The 25,533-nt window shown below is 46.2% G+C and overlaps 1 protein-coding gene across 9 annotated transcripts in view; it reads left to right on the forward strand.

The window, feature by feature from the left end:
* LOC136344709 (serine/threonine-protein phosphatase 4 regulatory subunit 1-like) overlaps positions 1-25,533 on the forward strand; it is a 44,766-nt gene that overhangs the window by 12,921 nt on the left and 6,312 nt on the right. For 6 of the 9 annotated variants that reach the window (XM_066292412.1, XM_066292408.1, XM_066292407.1 and 3 more), the window contains one exon: positions 21,127-21,230. In XM_066292412.1, coding sequence (XP_066148509.1) covers positions 21,127-21,230 — 104 coding nt within the window. Of the gene's footprint in view, positions 1-4,357; positions 4,399-11,578; positions 11,866-20,011; positions 20,887-21,126; positions 21,231-25,533 lie in introns of those variants that run through there. The other 3 variants (XM_066292413.1, XM_066292415.1, XM_066292416.1) reach the window with 3 other exon arrangements.

A 25,533-nucleotide genomic window follows, 5' to 3' on the forward strand; every position in this document is an offset into this window, starting at 1 on the left:
GCTCACGCTTTTCGAGTGTGAGGTGCACACACTCGCTTACGTCAAAGCGAGCGACTATCTGTGATTAACGCACGAGTCGTAATTGTCCAGAGGAGGAGACGTATTCAAGTCGAGCGGAATAATGAAGCGAAACTTAGGTTAATAATGGCAATTTAAATGTCTATTGATCGCAGTCATGTATGTAATAGTTATAGCAACGTTTTCCGATGCTTTCTGGTGCCGTCAGGATGCCAACAAATGGCGGCTTTTCATTTGGCATCCTTATTCCGCCATGTCATTTGTCGGTGTGTTAGACGAAGCCGAGCAGCTACAGGCGGCCATTGTTTGGTTTCTCGGTGGTGGCATCTCATCTGCATCGTGAACAACCTTAAAATTTTGTCGGTTATTTTGATGCTTTTCACGCACCGCACCATAAATCTCAAGGTTTATTAGGCTTTTCTGGAAACGTCACTGTTTCGCTAAAACACCACTTAACGCACATAACCTCGTGCAATAAAGAATCGGTAATAGAAAGATTCTTGAAACCATTATAAAATCGTCACTCATAAAGCTAAATAATTCATAGAAATAACTGTTTTACGTCCGTTCCTGTCACAAATTTGAATTGATTTTCATGATTCCTCAATATAATGGCAACGGCGGCGCTCCCCGCGTACGGAGCTGCTTGCTATAATTCCTTTTTACGTCTGACTTTTTCAGGCTCTCCAACGGCTATAATATGTTTATTTTCGCTCCCACTTTGTCTCCTTGTGGAAACGGTCTTCATTCCGCAAAGTTGTGACGTTTCCTCCATAAAAACAATTAGAACACCTTCGTCGATCGCGGCAAAAACGGGCGTTATGTGAGTGTGAACGCGACTGCCGCATCAGAATACTGCAAATCGTTACCCGTTACCTCCCCCCCTTCTGCCCCTAAGAAAACACGTGTCTCTCGAAATAGAAAGTTCGGAAAAAAATTAATGATATTGTTGCGGTTTCCGGGTTTCGGACGATTCCAGTAAACTTGCTTTCAGCGTAAACGCAATTTATGAACTCTACCAATAAATTCCAGCTAGAATTCGCCAACTCATAGTCGACTAATAAATCGCTATTCCGCTGCTAAACACTTTGATATCGCTTATCACAATCGCTTCGTTTTTATAGCCTGTACGTACTAGCCTCCGACTAAATCAGTCTTAACAATGGTCTCCTTCAACGGCTGCCTCATGACAAGAACGTTCCAGCGTTTTCTTGCAAACCCTCAAAAATTTTAACATAAATAAACAATCCAGAATATTCGACATACATAAGAAGCAATAAATCACTCGTCAAGCGCCCACTAAAAACCCCCTTTTTTTGCCTCTGTCTTTTACCTGCCGCCGCCGCCAACCGGCCGTAACATTATTTTATTTTGAGCTTTTATTTTGAGATTTTATTTTTGTTCCAACAGGTTCAATTGCTGTCACCGTCAGGAATAGCGTTACAGTAGTTCTACGTCATTTAGCATTAATTTTGAGTGCAAAAATGGATTTAAAATAAACATAGTTCGCCAAAGGTAGGCCGAATACGAAAATCGCCGAATTCTCGGTCGTTCAAGTTCCATCGCAGCCGTCGCGGTTCCGCATAGATGCGAGAGATGCCTCCACCTTCCCTCACGTAGAAACCTTTTTTCATGGGTTGCTCCCGGGCAGCGAGGGGTGCCCCATGTGGGCCCCGGACAGACGAGGTTGCCCGTTCCGGTCCGGCTTCCGGATCCAGTTAAAAATTTAAGAAAACGGTGACCAAACGCGAACCGAAACAGAATTATGATGAATAGATATCTGAATATTTTGCAACAATCGAATTGCCCGGTTGTGCACCGGAAAACGGAGGAAGTGATCGAATTGCCCGCCACAAAATGCACGCCTGCCATTGGTCAAGCGGCGGCCCTATTGACAGCCCTCGTCCGCCATTATTTCTTGTGACGTTTGATGGCGGTTTGTGCAGTTTCCGCAATTTTTTATTTATCTTTTTGAATGTCGTTCCTGCCGTTTTTAGCGTTCTAAAGCCCGGAATTCTTGATATTTGCGCAAAAGGTCGCTCCAAGCAGTATTCCGTTATTTATTTTTTTGGTACATTCACATGCAGCCGGTGATTCACAACGAAGCATTATAGATTCCACAGAATTTATGTATATAAAATCACCTTATCGATAGACGTGCACATCAAGGGATTTTCGGTGATTAAGGCCGGAGGTTTGATTTATGAGAAAGAGCAAGTAGTCGAGCTGCCTGAATGGGATCATGAAGTGAAATTGAAGGTAACAATAATGAAGTGAATTACTGCCGATCGAATTCAAATATGTAATTAATTACCGAAAGAGCAACGCGTTCGGGAGGTTGAGGAGAGGTCGAAGCAGCATTGCCAAATTGTTTCTGATTTCAGATAATCTGCCATTAACGAACTTCCAACTGGAAATATTCCAACACCGTTCAGTCCCATCAAAAGGTTACGTATTCGATGTATATTCAATCCCCCCCCCCCCCCCTAATGTCAGTTTTCGTCCGTGCCCCGTCGATTTTGGAACTCTCACCGTTTCGCAGATAGCAACGGCCAGCAAAGTCGGATCAAACAGAGAAACATTCGAGCAAATTGTAAAGTGCGTTTATTGTTCCGCAAACGGAGAGGGCGGAGTGGTTCGTCAGGTAAAAGGAGAGCAGCTGCGGCCCGTGCCTCCATCGGCAGCTGCCGCTGAAGATGGAGGCCATCTGGCGCCTCAGCACACCTTCCAGCCGTCATCGACCCTAAGATTAGAACCCCGCATTCGGCGCTCCGAAACAAGGTGCGAGGCGACGGTGGTACCCTTTCCGGAGGCACGTTCCCGTTTGAGAAAAAATCACATCCGGTGATGAGCACCACGGAGCGAGAGGGGGGATTTGTTCCTTCCAAGGTGTTTGGCCCCGAGGAAGGGCAGATGCGTCTCTTCCTACCTCATTGAAATGAATACCCCATTAAGCACGTGCGCGCGCGCCGGTGCAAGCTGCAACTGCAACGCACAACACGCGGCCCCATATTTCTTTTTTGCCCCCTAAAAGGTGAACGATTTAATTGACGAAGTACCGAAAATAGATGCCGGGGTGCAAAGAACTCGAGAGATGCCTCGATGATCCATTGCCATAACGGCTTCTTTTCCGTTTGAACTTGATTAATCGTTCTTCGTCGCGTCTCCTCTTGCACCTAAACTGGATGGGACATTTACCCGATCCCCGAAATAATGTTAGTGACCCACTTAAAAGTTGGTACGCGGCCAGCACCTAACAGCATCAGGCCTCCGCATCACGGTGCACCAAGCAGCAACAACGCTGCTCGACTTTACAAGCCCAGAAGCGTCGCATCTAATTTAAATCTCCCTTTTGTGCTAACGCGACCCCCAAAACCGTCGGAGACAGATTAATGGGGCGTCGGTACGCGTAGGTGCGAAGGGGGTCTTCTATTTATAAAGCGCCGTGTTATGACTGCGGACCCCCTGCGAACGCGGTTAAATTTAAACACCGTCCAGTGGAACCAAGTCTGGAGTACGGGCAGGGCACATGGAAGATGCGTCGCGGTTTTGACATCTCGATGAGTTTCTGGAAGTTTAAAATTTTCCGTTGCGTTGACCGGAATCGACGTGGCAACGGGATCCGTCTTGTTGATGGGACTTTCGTTTTAATTTGAATTTTTGCTCCGGTTAAACCCCAGGTTGACACCGCGGCGGCCTTGCGGTCGGTAGGTCGTCTACATGTCAAATCGATAAAATAAGGTTGTGGTGTTGCCCTTCGCGGGCGTTTCTCCAGATTTCGATTTAATGGTCGCTGTCCGGTTACAAAGGGAAAAATAATTTGCCGCCTCCCCTGACCTACAACCATCGACTCATACATCTGCCGGGGGCAGGTGTCAGCCTCCGCCAAATTCGCTGAGACGTTCCAAAGTCCATCCCCTTAATCGCCCCAATATATTCGACACTTCCGGCCGCAAGAGACGAGACACTCGCACAATGTGTCTGCTTCTTACAATAGGACAGAGCCGAAAAAAACTTGGGCACTACCCGTGGCGGAATTCCCATCATATAGTCGGACACTGCCTGTGGTGGAATTCCCATCATATTGCCGGTTGAGACAGTCTTTTCCTCTACTGTACCACCTTTGATATGCGAGAGGTCGTCTCGGGGTGAAGGGGGACCCAAAGCGGGGTGATTGCACTCAGACTGGCACGGGGGTAAAATTAGCGATTTGTAAAGGTGTTCGACGACTGACTGTGAGAGAAAAAGGGCAGGGAATTCGTTTGTAGGGGAGATATTTATTATAAGTCTTACGTTAGATAAGGTTTTGTAACAGTTGTTCCAACTTGGCCTTTTGTTTCGTTTCAGGTAAGCGATGTTGCCGTTGATGTTCTGTGCGGGGTAAGTGGTCAATTTTACGTAACAATAACCTGTAGCGTCCCCTTTCTTCACACAATAACAGGAAATTGTTGTTGACGTTGGCTGTTCGACAAGGCTCCGTTATCGCACGGGGCCTGTCATCCTGCGTGTCAGTATCTCGCTCCGCTATTGACAATAATAATTTGTTGTTGTGTGTGTTTGATGTAAATATTTTTACGATTAATTTATTTGCCGATCGTCACGGAACAGCGCGAGGGCGGCATTCAATTGTAATGGAATCTGCGTTTAAACCATTGATCTAACGGTGCTCTAGATTTCTGGTTTAACGACGGCTCAATGGTGCCATACGAATATGCGTTTAAATATGTGCACAAACAGCGGCCAGGGCCGTATTCGCGTCCCTAAGGTCAACAATCGACAAACTACCTAAGGACACGTCTAGCGTTAAACCTTTTCAGCTGCCACAATTGACCAGTTACTGCGAGCGGAAAGGCGGCAACGTGGCCTGTAGGGCATCGTGGGAAAGGAGGCCTCGGTTGAAATCGCCGTATTAAGGCCACAAAAAGGGATTTGCGCAGGTATTTTCACTGATTTGGGTCACGTGTGCGTGTGGGCCGGAATCGATGACGTATAGGAACACCGATTGTTAGCACTTAGAGGTTGTTTGGAGCGCTCCGCAAATGGATTTGGTGTGAGCTGATTAACGGAAGAGCGGTGCACAACCCAGACAAACCAAATTTACCGAGCCTGCATCGTCCCGAGCAATGGCCACGTTTCGTGCATTAATAATTGCCTTCGCTGTGTCGTCGGCATACAAACTGCTCCCGGTTCGTATGGCCATCTTTGTTTATCACTCGCGGTCAGACGAAAACAAAAACATTTTGCGCCTTCTGCCATTCGGACGCGTTTCAAAGCGCTCTTTGAACACAATCGCCCAGCGCGAATTGCTTCGGTGAAGCCGATGGGAATGCGTAAATTCGGTTGGGCGCCTGTAGGTTGGGGTGCGGAAGAGTTTTCGCGTGTTTTTTCGCCAAGTTTGTTGCCCGAAGTCGCGAAATCGGGAGAGACAAAAGTTGACGGACGCCGAGGAACTGAGTAAATATCATTTTTTCAACTCGACGACCGGAAAATTTCCAATTTCGCGTGTTCGTTTCCCGGTGTTTTCCATAGGGCTCTCACCGCAGAACTCGGTCTTGGCCTCAGACAGATTTAGCCACGAGTGAAACAATTTTGACAATCGTCCAAGTAAGTGCTCCCTTCGGATGTGAAAAGTCGGTGGCGGCATTCCGGACGGCGGCGTCGTCGGCGGCGGCACGCCCGGTTCGTTGACCCGGCGTCTTCTACGGCCCCCGATGAGGGGGCGCATCGAAGGGAGGACACAAATTGTGTCAAGAGTGTTCCCGTTATCGGGTGCCAGGATTTCGTAAAAACGGTTCACCACCTATACGGTGTAGGTGTGATTATTATTGTTCTGGAGAATATTTGTGTCTGTGTGCCGGTCTCCGCCCACGTGGCCGTGGATCCGTGCCAGAGCTTTGAGGCTGCGGAATTCTTGGCTGTTTTTCATATGTTCATGTGTCCTCGACTATTTGCGATAAGAGGCTCGAATGTTGTGCACAGCAGCAGATAGGGAGGAAGGTTGCGACACGAAATCGTCAGTGACCCAGAGAATAATTACGTCGACATTAACGAGGCCCAAAGTTCATTCAGTAAACCGAGCTTTGGGTCTCTGGAAATTCGTTCCGAATTGAGGCCGCAAAAGCGTCGAACCTCGTCGTTTCGAAAATACTGTGTGGAAATCGGTTGGGTATGAGTATCGGAACCGGTCGGAGCGAGGAAAATCGTTTTATCGCTGACGAAGAGACATTCCAAAAAACCGTTGAACCTGAAGAAAGATGAACCTCGCACGTGCCTCAATTATTTACTTGTTACTTATCCGTTGTTTAAGCCGTTGACACCGAGCGTATTCGACGAATAGTTTGTATATCGCAGTGGCGTGCGTGGTCGTCAACAGAGAATCCCCCATTTTTTTCTTTTTTTTTTTTTTAATTTCGCAATCTCCGTAGGAAAGCACAAACGTACACGCACCCATTGAGCTTTTCATTCGGAACCGTCAGGAAATTTTACTCCAACTTCGGGCCATGACCGGGCCGATCCCAGAAATAAGATTTGTTGACACATTTGACTGCCGCTCGCGGATCGTAAATTGGCGTCGCAATTGGTCCCGCGGAATGCGATGAAAAGAGATACCCGCAATGAGTTCGATTCTTCATTCTTCTTCCTCGGACCGGGTTGCATTGAAGCATCTCGTGCTGGCATTTTCGCCTTGAACCTGCAACGGTGTCCTTGCTGCAATTCCGCTGCGGCGTTGCCGTTCACCGGCACCGGTTGCGGGCTATGGCCGTGATGAACCGAAAAAAGGCAACGTGCACACCGTGGAATGCCCCCGAGGCCCCCGATGGACACAAACAATCCGCCCGCACGTCCCGCCGCCACCGGCCCGGGAGCGGCAAGAATGCGGCCACCACTATCGAGATCCGATGCTCTTCGTAGCTTTGGGTGTCCGGAGAGATGTGTCCCATCATGGCCGTGTTCGACTGGAACCCGGTTGGAGAACCAAATAGATCCGGAAAAGGAGGCGGAGAGGTAATGAGGAGGGAAATTCGACCGACGCGCACGGGCGAGGGCCGTGACGCGTGACTTTGCTATTTTTGTAGAAAATCGCCCCGAGTTTGTGCCCCCTGGCAGCCACCTTTTTCCAGTAAATCAGTCGCTCAGTTCAGCTGTTCCGCATCTCGGACGTGGTCGGGGAACTGGGCACCTCCAATGTGGTTAGGAGGATCCCCGCAGTGGTGGGGCCGTTTCGCTGGAGGAAAGCATACCTCAAACGCAATCAAAGAAGTTTACGTATCTCACACGAGGTTAAGGGAACCGGACGACTTGGCCGTTTGTGACGTTAAGGTCATCGAATTTTTGCCCGATTTTGGCACCTCGCATCACCGAGTTCACTTAATTCGCCTGCGCCAACGGAACATTTTCCCTATTAGCCTGCGTATAGTCTGTTCTCTGGATATCTGTCCCCCGTTGGTTTTGCAAATTTGCATACGTCCTTGCCGTCCGCTTATCAGGGGCAATGCACCACCCTGGAATATTTGACGTTTTTGGCATATCTCCTTAATATCTGACAAAGGGAGCGGGCAATAATTGTTCGCTTTTAACGTACCTTTACTTCGCTTCCAAACCGAAATGCTTCTCATTTAATGGTTTACAGTCCGAAAACTGTTGTTGTGTCTGAGACACAGTCGGGGACATTCATGCGAAAATAACAAACAGATGTATAATACGTGTACGATCGGCAGCCAAAATCGTTCCAGACAATGACACTTTATGGGCGCGAAGACAAGATATTGTATAGAGACGTAATTTGACGCAGAACAAGAAGAAATGATCAACTCGCAATGGCAATACAACTTAATTGGCGTCTTCATGGACTACCCGGGTGGTCTAGAAAACCAGACTTTTACTTCTTCTTCTTCGTCTTCTCGGGGGTCTCCAACGCCGCGTCCGCTGCGCCCGGTTTCGGTTAGTAAACACAACACCAAGAAGGCGATTTGCATGTTGCCCCTATTATGATGGTAATGCGAATGAATTAGGAGAAGCCAAATTGGAATATCGTTATGCGGGTAATAGCTGGTAGCAGAGCGTTGTGGACGACGATCACGTGTGCAGGTGAATTTCACAAAAACCGTGATTCTGGATACCGCCGCGTCTTCCATTTTCCGATGACCCCCCTCCCCCCGGTCAAGCACCTCGGGCTGGTGGTGTCGCAACCATCGCCGTTTCGGAAACGGCCAGGGCGGGCGCACCTAAGTGATACATCCCCCGAATGGGCCGTGAGCGGTGACCGAATTCGACCGACAAGCGATCCTCAAAATTCACCTTTCTCATCTCCCTAAATTTCGACGAGGCGGTGCACTCACGCAGCGCCGAGGGCAATTTCGAACACAGTCACGCAGAACAATTGAACGGCCGCCTATGCCTGGAATGAAAATGTGTGGTCAGCTGCGTTCGAAATTCGATTTCGTCGTTTACGACGTGAAATTGTGACGAATTCCGCGTCGGGTTGATCCTTCAGGAGTCGCGACCGTTGCGTGCGTCACGAGGCGTCAAAAGTCGATTGTACCACGTGGAAAAAAAAAAATTGGCATTTTTCAAATGGAATTTCGTTTGTTCTGCGACGTTCGATGGCAGTGGCAGTTTCGAATCTTTTCTGGTCACCCAGGGTCCAAAGGGTCCCTCTTTTCGAGATTCACACACACACACACACACACACACACACACAAACACACGACATATACCTGGATTACCAGGAATTCCCGATAAACTTCCCAACGGGCCCAGGTAGAAATTCGAGATTTATTGACCTCCACGTGAAGCGGTGCGACTGAAAGACAGTTAGTTAATTCAAGCAGAGGAATGATCTCGATTCTCGGAAACGGGGGCTGAAGACGTGGACGAGTTTCCCATATGCGCATCAGGTATATAAAAATTTGTGGGGTCTTAAACGCGGCCAACGTCTAACACCCGGAGGAAGGTTTTTTCGTAATGGTGAATATGCAGAGAGTGTGCGGTTACACTATCGCTTGACCTTGATAAACTTTAGATAGTAATTCCCATTCATAGAACGACGTAAATTTCATAAGTCGCAGGAAGCGATACACAGTGGGCATTATTTCATTCACGGCCCCCACATCGCAGTTCGGTTGATTCTCACGTGTTCGCAGACGAGGTTAATTTAGATGAAATTACCTGCTTATCCAATATCATTGGTGGCGTCAAGTCAGGGCGAAAAAGCTAAAAAAAAAATAAATAAAAATCACCCAGCCCGCGTGTGTGTGTGTGTGTGCATCGGAGATGGCTCTTTCGCCGCTCTATTATTATCTCTCTCTCTTTCTCCCGGAGAAGATTACCGTTTATCACGTCTTGGAGCTGAATAAACGAGAAGCCGAAAAGTCCATGTCGTCCGGTCTCATTGGCGGTTCGTCAGTGCAGCTCCGGTCGCATTCCTCAGGATTGGAATGCGGCCGGTGCCGTCCGCGTTTCCCAGAACTGACCAGTACCACCGACCTGCCTCCGATGCTTGGCCGTTCGATGCCCGCCCCGGTCTTTCAGGAGCTTTGGCCGTGAGGCTCTGTTTTGACGGGATAGCGAACACATGTCGCATATGCGAAAAAGGACCACGAGATGGCACCCGTCCATCGAGAAAAACATGAAATTTCTAGGGTTCAGTGCATCCGTCATCTGAAGGTATGATGACACGACGAGCACTTTCGTTGCGTGCATCTGTCGTCTGACGAAACTATGAGGAATTTGATTGATCACAAGGCCGTCGACGCTTCAAAGGACTTCGAGGCGATTTTTACCTCGTTTTTAGTGTTTATCGTTATTTTCAAAGTTCATTTGCGGTACAAGCAACTGCAGTAATGTCGGACCGTCGTGGATGGACGGCACGGTAGCTTTTAAGGCCGCGCGTCCCATGCGGTGACCCGAATTGAACAGAAAAATTAAGCCTTGTTCTGGGCCTCAGTTTCTGTTCCAAACATACGTCACCCGACGGTTCGATGGTACCACGAACACTTTCGTTGAGCTGTAAAATTACGCTTTTGGTTCATGCATCCGACGAAACAATGAGCCCTTCGGTTTGCTGGCTGCAACCGTGGAGGGAATTGAAGTAACGTTCGCTTTGATCACCCAAATTAACCGCACGTTTTGAATGAAGTTGTTCTGAGTGTTTATGAGCGAATTTCACCGACGGACCCTCGTCAATCCCATAGCGAATTTGACCGGTGTGGAGTGGCAACGGATGCTCAAGTTTTTGTTCCGTGCATCCGTCATCCGACGAAACAATGCTTTTGATTAATTTCAAATAATTTTCTCTTGCGTCAGGCATTGTGTATGTTTACACGAAGTGTCGGTGTTACGTGTCGTGTTCCGATGAGTTTTTGAAATTTTTGGCCATGTATCATGGCATGGAGTGTGCGTGAATCAGTAGCTTTAACCAAAAATGACACTATAAATATCCCAACTTGAGGCATGCGCATTAGGCTGCTGTCAGTGTTGTTTCGAATCTGGGCCTCATCCACCGAAGAGATTTTGCGCATATGTGTCGTAGCAGCGAAAGTCGGCATGTTGAATTTTGCATTTTTGAAGTGGAAATTTGGCTCGAGGAAAGCGCACGAGGCGAATTTTCTCAGGATTCAGTCACTTTTTGCGTATCCAAGGTTAGCTTCACGTGTCCATACCTGCCGAACCAAATGCCACATATCATTTTTTGTTAAGTGAAATATATGCACTTTGATCATACGCTTCCTTGGTAACGATTCGAGCGTCGTTCCATTTGATTCTGTGACCCTTATCAAAGACATGCTGGCATATATGTATTTGACCTATGAAATTCTCAGGTCAAATATATGCCAGCACGCCTCTGATAATGGTTACGGAACTTAATGGGGCGATTATTACATTTAAATGCGAAATAAAGTTTAAAAATAAACGAAATTTGTAGTAAGGGACTGTTAAGAAAAAAAGCGTAAAAGCCAAGAAAGTGCCTGCATGCCCGTTTTTCGAGCTCGAGTTTGGGTAATAAATAAAAATTAAAAGGAACGCAACTTTCGGTTTTTCGTGAACATATGTGGAAGTTTTCGGAGTTTATCCAATCTTAAAGCGGAGCTCGAACGAAATAACCGATGTGTGGCTTCTTGTTGGTGCTTTATTCCCAAAGAAAACAAAAGAAAAAAATTATGGCGAGCTCGAAGAGTTTTTTGCAAAATTAATGAATTCAATTCGTAAAGGCGAACCTCCACCTGACCACTAAACTTAACTTTTTTCACTTTTACATACAGAACTTGTTCGCAACCGGGGGTGGTTCACGACCTCCAGGGATCCCCTCCTGTGCGGACATTTTACGGCATTTTTTTAAACAAAGTTTTCCCGTATTAACGACCAGTGCGAGGGTCAAGATCGACCGTTTTTTTCCTGCGGAATTCGGCTGTTTCTCGGCCCGCTCCGACTTCCGGCCGAGAAAATTCGGCCTCCCGCGATAAGGGCGATTTGCCGATGCCGCGTCCTCCCCTCTGTCCCCCACCTCCCTTCCGTCGTTTGTCGGCGGCCATCGCCCCGTCTCGGGCGCGTTCGCGTCTCGTCGCCTGCGCTCGCCGTTTCTTCTTTCAGTCGCGGCCGCCGTGTGGGAAAGTCGAGAAAGCGAGGAGAGGTCGCGCGGTCGCGAAACTGCGGCGCAAAAAGCCGCGAAAAAACTCTTCTCAGCTGCGGCCGGAAATTCTCGTTTTTTCCGGTAAACGAAAAGTGCAACTTTCGCATATCATCGAGATGTCGTTTTGCGATCGGTGTGCGACCGGACAATGCGGCACGGATTATTTCCGATTTCCGCTCGCCCCCAGTTTTAGTTCACGTTTTAACGGCGTAGTCGAGGTAAGAGTCAGATACGTATTGGGTTAAGTTTGGAATTTTCAACGTATACGCAGAAGTTTGTAGGATAAGCGTGAGGTAGCCGTCGTGCGTAGTTCTGCGTTAACGCTGAAAATTCCAAAGTCGAACTATTTCTCGAAGGAAAAATATCCTCTGGTCGGCATGTTGGGTTGTTTTGAATGTGGAGTAAACGGCCCCTCTTGAAGTTTAAGGGGACCGTGAGAAAGAGTGTTGTGTCCATTGGAATGCGTGAGTCCCGTTACGGATTACGGACGGAGCGGACCAAAACATTCCCCCCCTCCGGCCGTCCGCCGTTATCGTTCGGATCGTTGCCCCCCTTTAATTGCGCATTACTGGCATATTTGTCCTCCCGTTGCGAGGAAAAGAGAATGCAGAAGTATGAGCACGTCTCTCTTTTTAACGATTACGATGATGGTGCAGTTGTTTTGTGTTACGCCGCGTCCTACTACGCCATTCACAGCGACTTTGGCTACGTTTGTCGCGGCGACGATACACCGAGGTCGTTCATACATATCCTCTTCGACCAAGTACCCACGGTGTCGTACACGGGACAGGCGACACTCGGAATAAAACGAAAAGAACGGTTTTCCCTTCTCGAATAATGACAAGTCGACGACAAGAATCGGCGAAACATAGTTCATCCTCCCATGTTCGGCAATGCGCTTCTCTTTTTCGGTTGCTGCCATTCGAAAACGGTTAAATTTTCCTTGTTCGCGATTTTCCATTGATCCATCAATTCCTCCAATGGGCCGTTTCGTTTGACTCGAAAAGACGGCAGCCTCACGTGCGGCATTTGTTTTTCAAAGATGGATGTCCGAATTTGGCAAGAAAGAAACGACACTTACTGGGACGGTGCGGCTCGTGCCAGGAGAATCGCGTTCTGGCAGGAGGCAAATTTTAACGTCGACACTCTCCCCTTGTCTCTGGACGTTTAGGTCGGGCCTCCGTCGGTTTACGTCGAATTCCAATTGACGTCTGCAAATTCTGAATGTTGTGAAAATGAGGATTAAGAGCCACAACTAATCAGAACTACCGGTGAGTTTTCGCTTTCGTGCTACGAGTGAAAAATGCCGAAAGTCGCGAACTGAGCCCAGGGCGAAAACACGACACCTTTTGAGATGTAAAGCCATTGCCAAACTTGCGGGCGACCCTGTATTGTTTGTGGAACGTTCCTTTAAAAAATTCGTTTTAGTTTTGCCAGTCCTCGCACGCCAATTTCAGACTTATTGCAGGAAGGAAAGGTTACGCCACTGAACGCTGCGTTACTAATGCGGTTTTTCTCGAAATTCAGAACGAACGGGTCCATACGGGGTGGTTCAGGTTTAATGTACCACGTTAGTTATTATGGGACGCTCTGTGCGAAATAGACCACAACATAAACGTAAATTGAGTTAGCCGCGTTTAGTTTTTGTTTTCACTGCTGAAACGTCAGATCTGACAGTGGTGTATTGAATGAACGACGTTGCCGCTACCTCTCGTCGAACAGGATTTTTGCACGTCATCGTCCAGCGGCAACCGCGCAAGGGAGCTGACAATTCGAAATCCTCGCAATTATCGTTCGTCGGCGTGGGATTTGACTAATGTCGTTGTCACTGCCTTCGATCAGCCCGAATTCAAAAAGCCACCCTCCTAACTACCTCGAGACTTGTCCTGGGGGCTTTCCCCGAAATTTTTACCGATTGAGCGGATTCTCGGAAGTCTGACGGCTTTTGCCTCGCACACAGCCAAGATTTATGGAATTTATTTCTTTGGGACAGAAAGAAATCAAGGTCAGTCTAATACCACACACACCACGTGATTCTGGGAAGTCATTTTCGGGTACTTTCAAGCGACCATTACGGGCCAAAAGCAAAATTTCAACGGCGAATTCCATGGGCGAGCTGTCATCGGCGGATGTTGTGCCCATGCGTACATCGGTTACCTAACAGCGCATCCGCTTTACTTACATTTTCTCTTTTAAGGACACCCATCTAGATGACGGGCCTTTTCAAGGACACTGTGCAACACGGATAAAAACCGACGTGGCTCCGGAAACGTGACCCCGATTTCGGCTTTTATTACACATAATAACGCACATGTGTGTGTATACGTACTTAAAACGCGTCCATTCATGTGCCTGCTGGAAGATTCGATTCAATTGGCCCCTGGAGTTTTGATAAAAGCGAGATGAAGCCGGTTCAATGTCTTCTTGTTTAGTTTTATTAGAGGAAATTCGCGTAATATAGGGGATTGGGCGAAATTAAAAATGGCCGCCGTGAGGCAGCCGTGGGCTGGGGCCGTGATGTTGGGCCGATGTGACAACGGCGCGTTGGAGAATTTGCGTTAATTGAGGTTAGATTTTCGATTGACGCCTTAAGAGTACGACGTCGGGACCGTTCACTCTGTTTACTTTCTAAGGAGTACGCCATGCAAACTCCCACGTAAATATCGCGGCGCGCTAACACAGAACCGGGCTCGGACGCACACAAAAAGAGCAGCCCGACATCATTAATATTATAATCCGTGGTGCAGATTAATTTTCGGCAAGACTAATATTTCATGACTTCGGCTTTCGTTAAAAGTCATTAATCAGGACAGCATTCACGGCGCTCCGGTGCTAATGAGCGGCCGTTCCGAACAATTATCAGTTTCGCGAATCATTATCGCCTCTCGCGGTCGACGATTATCGGTTTATTATATCGAAGCCAATGATAATAAAGCTTGGAAAAAATAACGACGCAAATGGTGTAGGTTTATGGCGCGCGACCTTATCTTTTGTTTACGGTTTCGATGGTCCGACAACAGCGTAACGCTCGCTTGTTTTACGGACGCATCCATACGCCGCTCTTCCAGAAATCGTCGTCGCTTCTGGATACGTTTACGCACTTTCCAGCGCTCCCTTAGCGGGTCTCTCCTGGTGGCCGACGTTGTCGACTCCTGCCGGCCCAGCTTTGAGGTTAGAGGAGTGTGTGCGTCAAGGCCCCCCAAATAACATTTGAAAACTGTCCAGAAAGGCGTAGGTTTTTTTAGGCACGGTGTGCCAAATATTGTTGTCGGCCATAGTTCGTTGAACTCCCCGAATCGAAAAGTTAAATAACCGTGACGTCAGCCAATCGATAACCCGACCGGAGAAACGGGTCAGTGGGCTCTGGGTTTCCTAACAATCGAGGGATAGTGTTTGTTGTGTGCCCGTACTGAACGCAGAAAACTTCCCCCCTGATATGTCCGAACGTGTTTTGACAGTGGCGTAGCTTGTCGCGGCAACGCCGCCTCACTCATTTGTGTCTTCTTCCGAAAGAAAAGCCGAAAAGATGGCGCTCACGTACCCACCGGAGGGCTGCATATTTTAAACATGAATTTCGGGGAAACGAACCGAAAACGTGAGAACTTCACGTTTTCACTCCAGGTAGAATCCGGAATATTTGTTGTGCACAACAAAACGCATTCCTCGTATTACATTATCATCTCTTGACCTGCGATGCGACGTGTGTGGGGAAGATGGCGTCCCGGTGCCGGGAACCGTGTTGCCAAGTTCCATCGTGTTGGGACTGACTGCGATGTTTGACAGCGCCTAATCCAACTCCTCAAGCCACATGGTGATCATTATTTATATGTAGTGACGTAAAAACCGTTGCATTAAAATATAGTGACGTAAAAGCCGTTACAAAATGCCCGTGGTTACCTCGGTCCTGGGGAAGGTGCTGTAAAGCCGCAATAAAAATATGTATGAAGAGACATTAAACTTGAATTAACGGCCAGTTAGTATTTTAATGAGTCTACTTGTATGTAATTCATTGTAAAGTTAACCGAGCGTAGACAATGTACATATTATAATTATCCTTTTTGTGCTTATCACCATAATCTTCCCATAATAGCGAGTGTCAACAGTGATCGTTCACAGTTGTGAACAATGTCATTGTCAAAGTCATATGTTTTTGATACCGTGACAGTGACATGCTATTAGAGGGCGTGTTAGCTCATCGCACAGGTGACGGCACTTTCTGCATGCAGTCATGTTCTCTTTCTGTAATATTTCTAACTGATTTAAGGTGGGTGTAAACAATGTAGTCATCAAAGACGCCGTCGTTTATTGCGGAAAATTGAACGAACGTACATTCAAAAAAACCATTGGCGTGCTTTTAAACACGCAGTAATTAGATTTAGTGACTGATTATCAGTAATTTAGGGTGGGTGACGAGGTGTAAACAATGTAGACACCAGCGGTGTCGTGATTGTCTGCCGTTTTATGCCGGTCTGCCCTTCGTTCGTTTAACTTTTCATAGATCTTACACCTATAAGCGCCCATCTATCGAAAGATAATCGATCAATCATCAATCTTTGGGAGTGGATTATGTGGAGGGCAAAAATCGGAACGAGCCGCCAATCGCGTCGAAGAATGCGGCCTGCGGCGTCAGCTTTTAACGTCTCGGTTCTCACATTCATCGAGCACATTTCTTTTGTCAGCCCTAAATGGTCTACCAATCAAAACAACATAAAGCGGCGGCACCATCAACTACCTTTTTTTTTTAGTCCGGGGGCCCGCGTACCGCGACTCGTTTTTCGTTTCGCGTCTGAAGTTCCCATGAGTGCCCGGCAAAATTTCTGACATTTGACGCCTCCCTAATCAGCACACTAAGCAGTCTAATTACCGAAATCAATCGCTCGAATATGCATACACGGCAACGTCGCCTCTCATCAGGTTCGGCCTTTTAACTTAACGTGGTGTGTATGTGTATGTGTGTGTGTGTATGTATGTGTGTGTGTGTGTAAGTGTGTGAGTGTGTATGTGTGTGTGTGTGTGTTTGTGTGTGTGTGTGTGTTTGTGAGTGTGTGAGTGTGTGTATGTGTGTGTGTGTGTGTAAGAGTGTGCGTGTATGTATAAACCGGTGGAGGAATGCGGGCCTCAGACAGAATCACAACAACATAGAACAGTCAATAACCTCTCCCGTTCTTTTTACGCTAATAACAAACTCGAACATGGGGCACAGTGGCGCGCCAAGACCCTTGTGCTCTCCGATTGTGGAGCGCTGCTGGACAGCCTCAAATCAACTATATTGGTGTGTAACGTACAGTGTGTCCCAACCCAAATTCCTTACGTTTCCTTAGGGAACTTTTGAAGACCGTTAAAGGCGCCACTTTAGACTTTTCAATTTTCAAATTGCAGTTAAAACACCTTTGCCAGGAGCTGTGCATGTCGGTACCATCATAACAATCTTTAAGCGTAATTGTGTTCAGCGTTTTTCATCATGCAAACGCCTCGAATATCAGATCAGGTTCGAATTAGTGTTGTTCGGGTCAGGTTTTTTCTTGTTTGATAGCGAAAGGTGAAGTAGAAGTTCACTGCGTTTACTGTGAGCTTCACCGGCAGCGCACCTTATACTCCCAAGGGCGTATTCGGCGCGCTCGGGCGTCAGAGGGGTACAAGCGCATCAAAGCATACATATTTACCATCTGTCAAGGCCCAAGTAATGATGGTGACTTTTCGGTGAGACACGGTCAACAACGTCAGAAACGGGGAAATTGTCGAAAAATTAGTGCAACGTCAAGGGGTCTGCGTGAGAGCTACTTAAAACGTGGATAAGAAATACGCAATAATTTCCCCACAAGTGAACTGATAAATAAACCTTCAAATCTGCAATAGTGACTGAAGTGCAGAAGGTGGCAACGTCGAATTTTCAGGTTAAAATGTTTATTAATATTACAGAAATCGAATGAATCTGAGAAATAATATCTCGAACGAAACGCTGAATGCACAGAGTTTTCCTCAGTTCAACTTGATCTGAAACGTGGCGACGTCGCGTTTTGCATTTGTTTCCCAAGACGGCCCTCAGAATTTACAGCACTTATTGCGCGTGGGTCATGTTGCCAGCTTTAATAAAAACAACTTCCAACGCATAAATCAAAATGTGAAGACGGTTTATCTGTCATTAGCGTCAGGCTAATATCAATAAATAACGTTATTGACAGTTAAACTGCCATTCCACGTATATAACGCAATATTTATGCAGCCCCCGTAGTTCACATCGGAATCAAGCGAATACTTTTTGACGCGTGTAGATGCTCACAATCTAATTCCGAATTGGTAGTGATCAGAGTGCGTGAGTCATCATCACTCGAAAGGAGTGAGAACTCTCTTCGACTCTACTCGAAAAAAGAGAAATTTCTCTTCTTGCGCACATTACCAAATGCATCCGTCGATCAAAGGCGGATTTTTTATCGAATTGCCCAAATAGCAATTCTACATAACGGATGGCCATGCCGCGGTCATAACACTCATAGTTGAAATGTGTGCGGTAATCATTCCAAGAAAATTTCTGCATAGCGGTGGCCAATGACGTCGACGTCGGTATTCGCGGTACCGTTGCTTTTCCTGTTGTCTATGAACGTGTCACTATAGCAAAAAAACATTATAATGCAATGAATTGAACATGTGTCTGGTAATATCTACATTCCTCGCTGAACGGGAAAGGAATTTGCATTAGCCACGTGGATGTTTCAAGTATCCAATTACCGAATAAAAAATAATACGAGTTAAATTATTATTGAATCTACGTGAAAAAAAAAGCGCTCTTGGAGATGAGTAAAGAAAATATTATGCTTTTGCGCTGAATGGCAACGCTGCGACGTTTTATTGTTTACTGGAGCTTTGGGGTTTAAATGACTGCGTCGGCTCTAAAGGGAGATCACCGTTGCCGGATTTTATAATTAATCCTTTTTTTAGCGCAAAATCCCATGTTTATGGAGTTCCGCGTTGTATTGGAGAGATTAATCAGCAGTAGAAATTTCACGACTTTTATATCCATTAAATCACCCTCAGTTTTCTCGTTTAGTCATTCGCCGGTAATAAATAATATGGAAATGTAAATTAAGGGGAAATTAGCTGTCGTTTGTTACAAAGCAAGTCATGAGATTGGCGATAATACAGTGAGGGGTGGGGGGGCAGGGGGGGGGATGGAGGCAAAACGCACATAAATTCGAATACAAATAATGATCGCGAATATACACGTCTATGTGTCTATATAACATAACGGTGTGCAATGTACTGGCAAGGCCGTCTTTGAAGTGCATGGGGACACTGTCCCATGTTGGGTATTCAAATGTCGTTTGCACAGCCGCCTGTCATCGTCCCAGAATACCAGAAATTCCGACAAAGGTCGTCGCACTATACCTTTCCATCTAATAAATACGTAAAACGTGCGATGGCACCTGATGCGTCCTAGTTTGATGGGTGCAGTTCTTGATGGCGATTGTTGTTTGGAATCGAACATTAGAAAGTTGCAAATCAGTGACAGCGACTCGACCACCTTTTGGAGTTCGACGAAGGTCGTGCCGAAATGCTCGATTTTTGGTATTGACAGCTTTGGAATTTGAAGGCGGATAACACTCCTTCCGTCCCCTGACTAAGTAAAACTCCTCTTACGACGACCGAATTCGAAGCATCATAAAAGTCCCTCGTAATGGAGGCATCCTTAGATGTTCCGGAGGAGTATAAAATATTCTTAAGTGTTCAAAATCGCGTCCCAGTGTCCTTTCATGCGACGATAATGACAGCATCGATATGTTCGGTGAATATTTTCAATTTTTCAATTATTGGAGATTTAGAAAATCTACTCGACCCCTGATGGAGAGTACGGAAATTCACCCATGCATTTCTGCAATCGACGAATCAACACAATTGGTCGTAATCTTTTGTGCTCCGTATTTGTTTAGGGTCACAGCGCATTTACCGGTGAGTAGCTAAAATTGTTGATTGTTTTCGGCAGTGGCGACGTGAGTGGTTGTTTTTGAAAACGAGGGACAAGCCCAAGTAACAAGAGACGAGGATCGTGCTCCGCCATTTTGAAAACGTCGAAGCAAAAAAAATCCCAATGTTCATTTAACCGAATTTCAATTTTGGTCAATAAAACCACGACACAATGAGACAGGCAATTGCCGCTCGTGTGTCCAAAATATCTTCAAAAATTTCGCTGTATTCCTCAAATTTTTTCGAAGAAAAAGAGTAAAAAAACATATTTCGGAAGAGTCTTGTGTCACCTAATCATGAAAAAAAACTATAATTTTGACAGTTATGATCGGTCGTTTTGCTACAACAACTATAAATAGTAATTTTTTTTCGCATCTTTGCCCCGTAGGCGTCAGTGAGTATGACTCAATCAAAACATGGGGATTTACCGTCTTGCCCCCAGCGCCTACGTTGAAGTCACATTTCGGTCGCATCACTATTAACCGAATTTGCTGTAGGGCTGCTAAGCGCCCCCTCAACTGAATTAAACCCTCATCGGTGCATCTTTCGCCACCAAATTCACTCTCGATTTCGTACCCTGACCACGTCCAAACCGACCCTTAGCGAACGGTGCGTCCCGCGACCTTATCGCAATCGCGGCCGGCCATTTCGTGAGATCTCGCGGAGGCGGAGCCCCTGCCGACCAATCCGAATCTTTCGCGATTAATTCGCGACCAAAGACGAAGCGTCCTCAATTCCGCGAGCCGCGTTGCCAGACTTTCTTCTGAGTACCTGCCGACGATTGAAGGTGCGTTGGCGCCCTGTTCTCATGTATTTGTTGTTGTGGGTTGTCATCGTGAGTATTGGTTTTTGAGAGTCTTCAACGTTACAACGCCCATTTTGTCGTTTTAAAAAAATCGCTTTTGATCGTTCGCGACTGTGTCGAAATCGCCCTAGTACTACCCTGTCCAATACTCATCTCATTCACATTCTCAGCCCAAACCGTCAACGATTCCGAGAATAGTCTTCGACTTTGCGCTCTCGCTAAAGATGCGGCGTCACGGTGGTACTTCCGCCAATGGGAGTGCGTCAAGTTTTTGGTAAGAGTCGCGCGCATCTGGGTCCTTCCGAGAAACCGCCTTAGTCGCTTCGTGCTACGCACCATGTTGTGGCCCCATTAGTTCCCGCCAAAATGATGGTACCTCATCACATACCGCGGAGGGTGTACGTTTTAGAGCACGTGTTTCCAATGGCGCCAAAGGTACGCGCGAAACGTAATTGCGCTTTGTTTGTGACCTCGAGTAAGTACTAATCGGTGATGGGTGTGATTCAGTTCTGTTTATTACTCACAAGTTTTCGAAGGTCTAAAAACTTCTCTAATGCTTTATCGAAACGGAAATTGCCTCATTTACATCTCAAAGAGAGGATTAGTGGCGCCGTTGAGGTGTCACGTGCGTAAAGCATTTCCTGTTGGGCCATGTTTTACTCCTATTTTGAGTAATATCCATCGGCGCTATTTAATTTATTAAATTTTGTTCTAGACATTGGGTGCCAGATGTCCAGAACATCTTCCGAACGGCTCCTGCGGACCTCCTCACGAAGCAGCTGCCGGATATCATGAAGACTTTCTCGAAATTCGCTGACGGTAAGTCCATGTTTGAGTAACTTTTAGAAATTACGAGGGCTTTATATCGCCCCATCTAGCGGTGTCGTCCGAAACTGATTGTTATCGGTATTGACGCGTTTTGAAATGTGACACGGCCATGCAGGCAACCTGCAGATCACGTCACGGATCATGATTCGGTGAACGTTCAATTTTTCCGGGTTCCGAAAATTCTGTTCGATTATCTCGGGAAGTGGCGTTCGAAATGTAAAAAAAGTACCGATAACTATTGGCGGCCGTTAGAAATTGAGGAGGAAAATCGAGCGAAATCTCGATTTTCCGATTGATGCGAGCCAGTTTTGTGACGACACACCGATGACACGGTCTCGTGATTATGGCGTAATCTTACGTACTGTAACTGACGATGGGAGCACTGCAAGACGTAAACAAAACGAGCAGCAAATCATAATCTCAAACTTAATGCGACACACGCTCACACAGAAAGTATGTCAACTAGTGCACTCTTTCAGAACGTTGTTATTCTTAATTCCAAATGTCATACAATAACGTATGTTTCACGGCCAAGTAGAAGGACTAACAGATTACAAGTCATGTTTGTATACGTCGGTTATATTGGGTATCGAAAGGGCCTTGATAGCAAATAATGTTAATCGTTAATATGTGTTTGTCTATTTATCAATTTCCCGGAATTATAAAGTCATTCCCCAGTCCGTAACGACTTTCATTCGACTCGTCGACATACAGAAATTATTTGGTTCCGAGTCCAGAGGTATCGTGTTATCGCAATGATTAGATTCTCCCAACCTATAGTAGTTAATATTATTATACGTTATTAAAATACAATTTATACACTTTGGAACGTAGCCGGCAATATTTCTTTATTGCCGGCATAGGTTACAAGTCGATTGTTCTACATAACCGCGTTCGGAAATAAACTTTTCTTACCCAACCTTTGAAACGGAACAATGCACGCGACAAAGCGCGGAAAAGTGGCTTATGACGTTTGACAATGCCACTGTCTGACAATTCAGGATTTAAATAAACGTCACACTTGCAATGGAACATTCCAAAGTCACCCAGCCGGCCAGCTGGCTGTTTGCATATAAACGTTTATGCGATTTTTTCTATTCGGTGTTTCCGTAAGAGACCCAAGTTCCCAACCTTCCATTCGTCGACGGGAGAAAAATTGATGCCGCAAGGTTTTGCACGCCAAATCATCTTTGAATTTCCGAACGTAGTCGACGATAGTTTTTTTCGTTGCCGGTGTACGCGCTGGCCGTCGGTTGTTCGGCGCAAATCCCCACGACTGCGTTCGAAACTCATGTATGGACGAAACCACGGCTTGGCATTTCAAAAAAATTATTTGCCAAAATCAAATTAAGTTCGGCAGGCGCAAACTCGTTCGGAAATTCGGAACATAGTTCGTACAATGCGCTTTACCAACGCTAGCGAGCCTGAAGTGGCAAAATTCTTACATTTTTCCGGAACAAAATTTCAACATTTCGTTGGCAAAAATTTGCGAGGGGCGAAACGAGGCGGCGCTAAGTCTTCGCTATAGAAAAATATCCAAGTCCAATCCTGGCGGCCTAGTAAATATAGCGGTAGGCCTTTTTCTGAACAGGCGCCAGTTCAAAAGCCAAACGACGCGCCATTATCGTCACAAACATGACTAATCACGGAAAATGCCTCCTTCAATTGATATTTTTGTATATCGTAATATTCGTACACGACCATGATGAATGGAGCTTAAATCCGTGAATGAAGCAACAATCATTCTTTGAAAAGGAGGTTTTTAATTGGCCGGAAGTCCAGCAATAGTAATCATTTGTTCTGGCGTTGATTCATTCAAAATTACGAATAAAATTGTAGTTCTACGGAGATATTATAAAATTTTAAGCTCGTCTTTTCACACGGGCTTTTTACTCAAATTTCATAAATAAAACGAGCCGCGGCAATGTCACGTTTTTCTCTTGAAATACGTGTCTGGTACGTTTTAATGCACCAAATTAGTATTTGCTTTCGACTATTTGAGTACGGGATCATTTACTAAATTGCGCCTTGTTAATAAGGACCACCTTGTTTCCAAAAAAAGCAAATAACAGATGTATTTGACTAGGTGTAGATGCACACTTAAAGGTTCCATCAGTTTTTCAGCCTTGAACCCAACTGCGTTGTAGCCACATTTCCAAGTTGGAGGCAAAAAAAAAAAGGCTGGAACGCACGCAGCAATCGCGCTCCGTTTGCTCATCTCGGTGGCGTTTCCGGCGTTGACAGGAAATAGGCACACGTGGATCTCGGGGGGGCCAGCGAAGGCTTCAAATTCCGGAGAGCTATTTCTGTCTCTGCCCAAATGAGACCTTTTTCCTTGGCAGATGCGTAAACTCTTCTCAATGTGCGTATGATGATGATGAGAAAGAAGACGTAGGTGGAGTGTTTTAAGGAACGTTGCCAAGTCGAATTCGCGCTTCCCTCCTAATGTTATCGATCGTTCCGGCGCTGCCAAACTTTCTTCTCGTCTGGATATCCGTCATACTGGCGGAGACGAGACAGGGGAACTTAGGTCTTGTGTACGTGCAATATCGGTTAGTTTTAGAAGTTAATAATCGGAGCACCCAGCTAGGCTCGGTCGAGGCAATTTCACATCGGTTGTGCAAGTAGCAAATAGATTTTCTCGGTAGGGAAACGAGGGATGTATTGTTCCATTTAAAATGTAAAATATACGACTTGGCAACATGAGTACCCCGCATTCCTATTTTAAGTATTTATTCGGCGTGACACGTTTAAGGGCAAATGTCAAATTACCACGAGCTACTATCTACTATGCAACCTGTTGTTGCTAATGGCCTTTTAAAAAAAGACCAAATAGCACTTTACGCAATTTTCGTACCAGCTTTTGGACAGTGACCTGTGGCTGCGAGATCGGGACGAAGCGACAGATGGACTATTCCACAGATTCCGCCAGAACTGTTATCATTCTTTAGCCGTATTAGTGTCCCTATGACGTTATTTTGTCGTCAGAGATGCGTCATGCATCGGCAGATCTAACGCGTAGGAAGTCGTGGTGGTCCCATTAGTCAAAACTGAAAAGCAATTCAATTGTTTTGCACTGTCAAATTCCTCCTACGTCAACCGTCGTTGCCAATTCTTTTTCTCCGAATTCTGCAGCTAGTTTTGACCGACTTCAAGTTGATACGTTAAACACGGTCCTTTCCTCCCTAATCCGGCGCTGTATATTTCTTAAGGCCGACAGACATTAGAGCGGCTCGTTTCGTTCGAATGGGATTAAGTCCGAAAATTGACGGCCCCCTTTCCTTTCGTTCGTTCGGCGGGCATCGTGGTTCGGAGACGAGGACGACGATTTGGGCGGTGCTGGCTGCGCAAAGTTGAATGAAACGGCGAGTACTACGTTCAACGATCTCGAGCATCTTGGCCACTGTTGCCACATTAAGGCCGACTAGAGGTCAATAAAAGTTCGAAATGGGTTTGTTCTAGGTTCTAGTAGTTTCATTGGCGCTCCTGATTATTTGATTATTTGTTATCAGCTTATCAGATACGACTCTTAGATCACCCTTTGGTTTTAGGTATCCACGTCTCAGCCCGAACGCACCGCTACCATTTTTGTCATAAACCGTGGTTAACTCAGTCCTTTTCCCTCGGTTTGTTATTACAATTTTTTTGAGTGATTCGTGAGCCCAAGGAAAAAAAGCCCAAAGTGGCAACGTGCGTGTTGTTTGCCGGTAGCGCGTCACATTCCGGCGTTTTGGGCGCCACCTGGCGGCAATATCGTCAAGTACTTAAACGGCATGGTGGTCTCGAGGCGCTTGTGGGTTTCTCGTGGTATTTTCGAGGGAGAAAACGGTGAGAAAGCCGACTTTACATGTGAAAATATGTGGAATTTGCCGACGATGAGGTGAGCTTTAATTTTATATGCGTTACATGTAGTTTTCGACGTTATCTCGCCTAATTTCGCGCTAAGCATTTCCGGTTAACCTGCAAGTATATTTTGAGCCTGAATCAAAATGGTGGAAATACCGCGTGCTTTCTGTCGTTTGCCGCTTTTTCCCCATAATTGCCGCGTCCCTCGTTCTAACGGCGCATTTTTGCATGAATTCTGTTAATTTTATGTGAATTCATCTAATTTCCCTCGCCGCACCTGGCGTAACAGGACTTTTTTTCATGTGGTAAAGTAACGATTAATATTACAGCGCTCCTTTTATAGTACATGCTTGGCACTTTCCCTTCAAGGAAAAAACATGATTCACTCCATTCATTTACAATAATCGAGTTTCCTAAAGCTGATAAATCAAAACGCATGCCTGGCGCC

The sequence above is a fragment of the Euwallacea fornicatus genome, chromosome 17, assembly GCF_040115645.1.
Source record: "Euwallacea fornicatus isolate EFF26 chromosome 17, ASM4011564v1, whole genome shotgun sequence".
In the NCBI taxonomy this organism is placed as follows: Eukaryota; Metazoa; Arthropoda; class Insecta; order Coleoptera; family Curculionidae; genus Euwallacea; species Euwallacea fornicatus.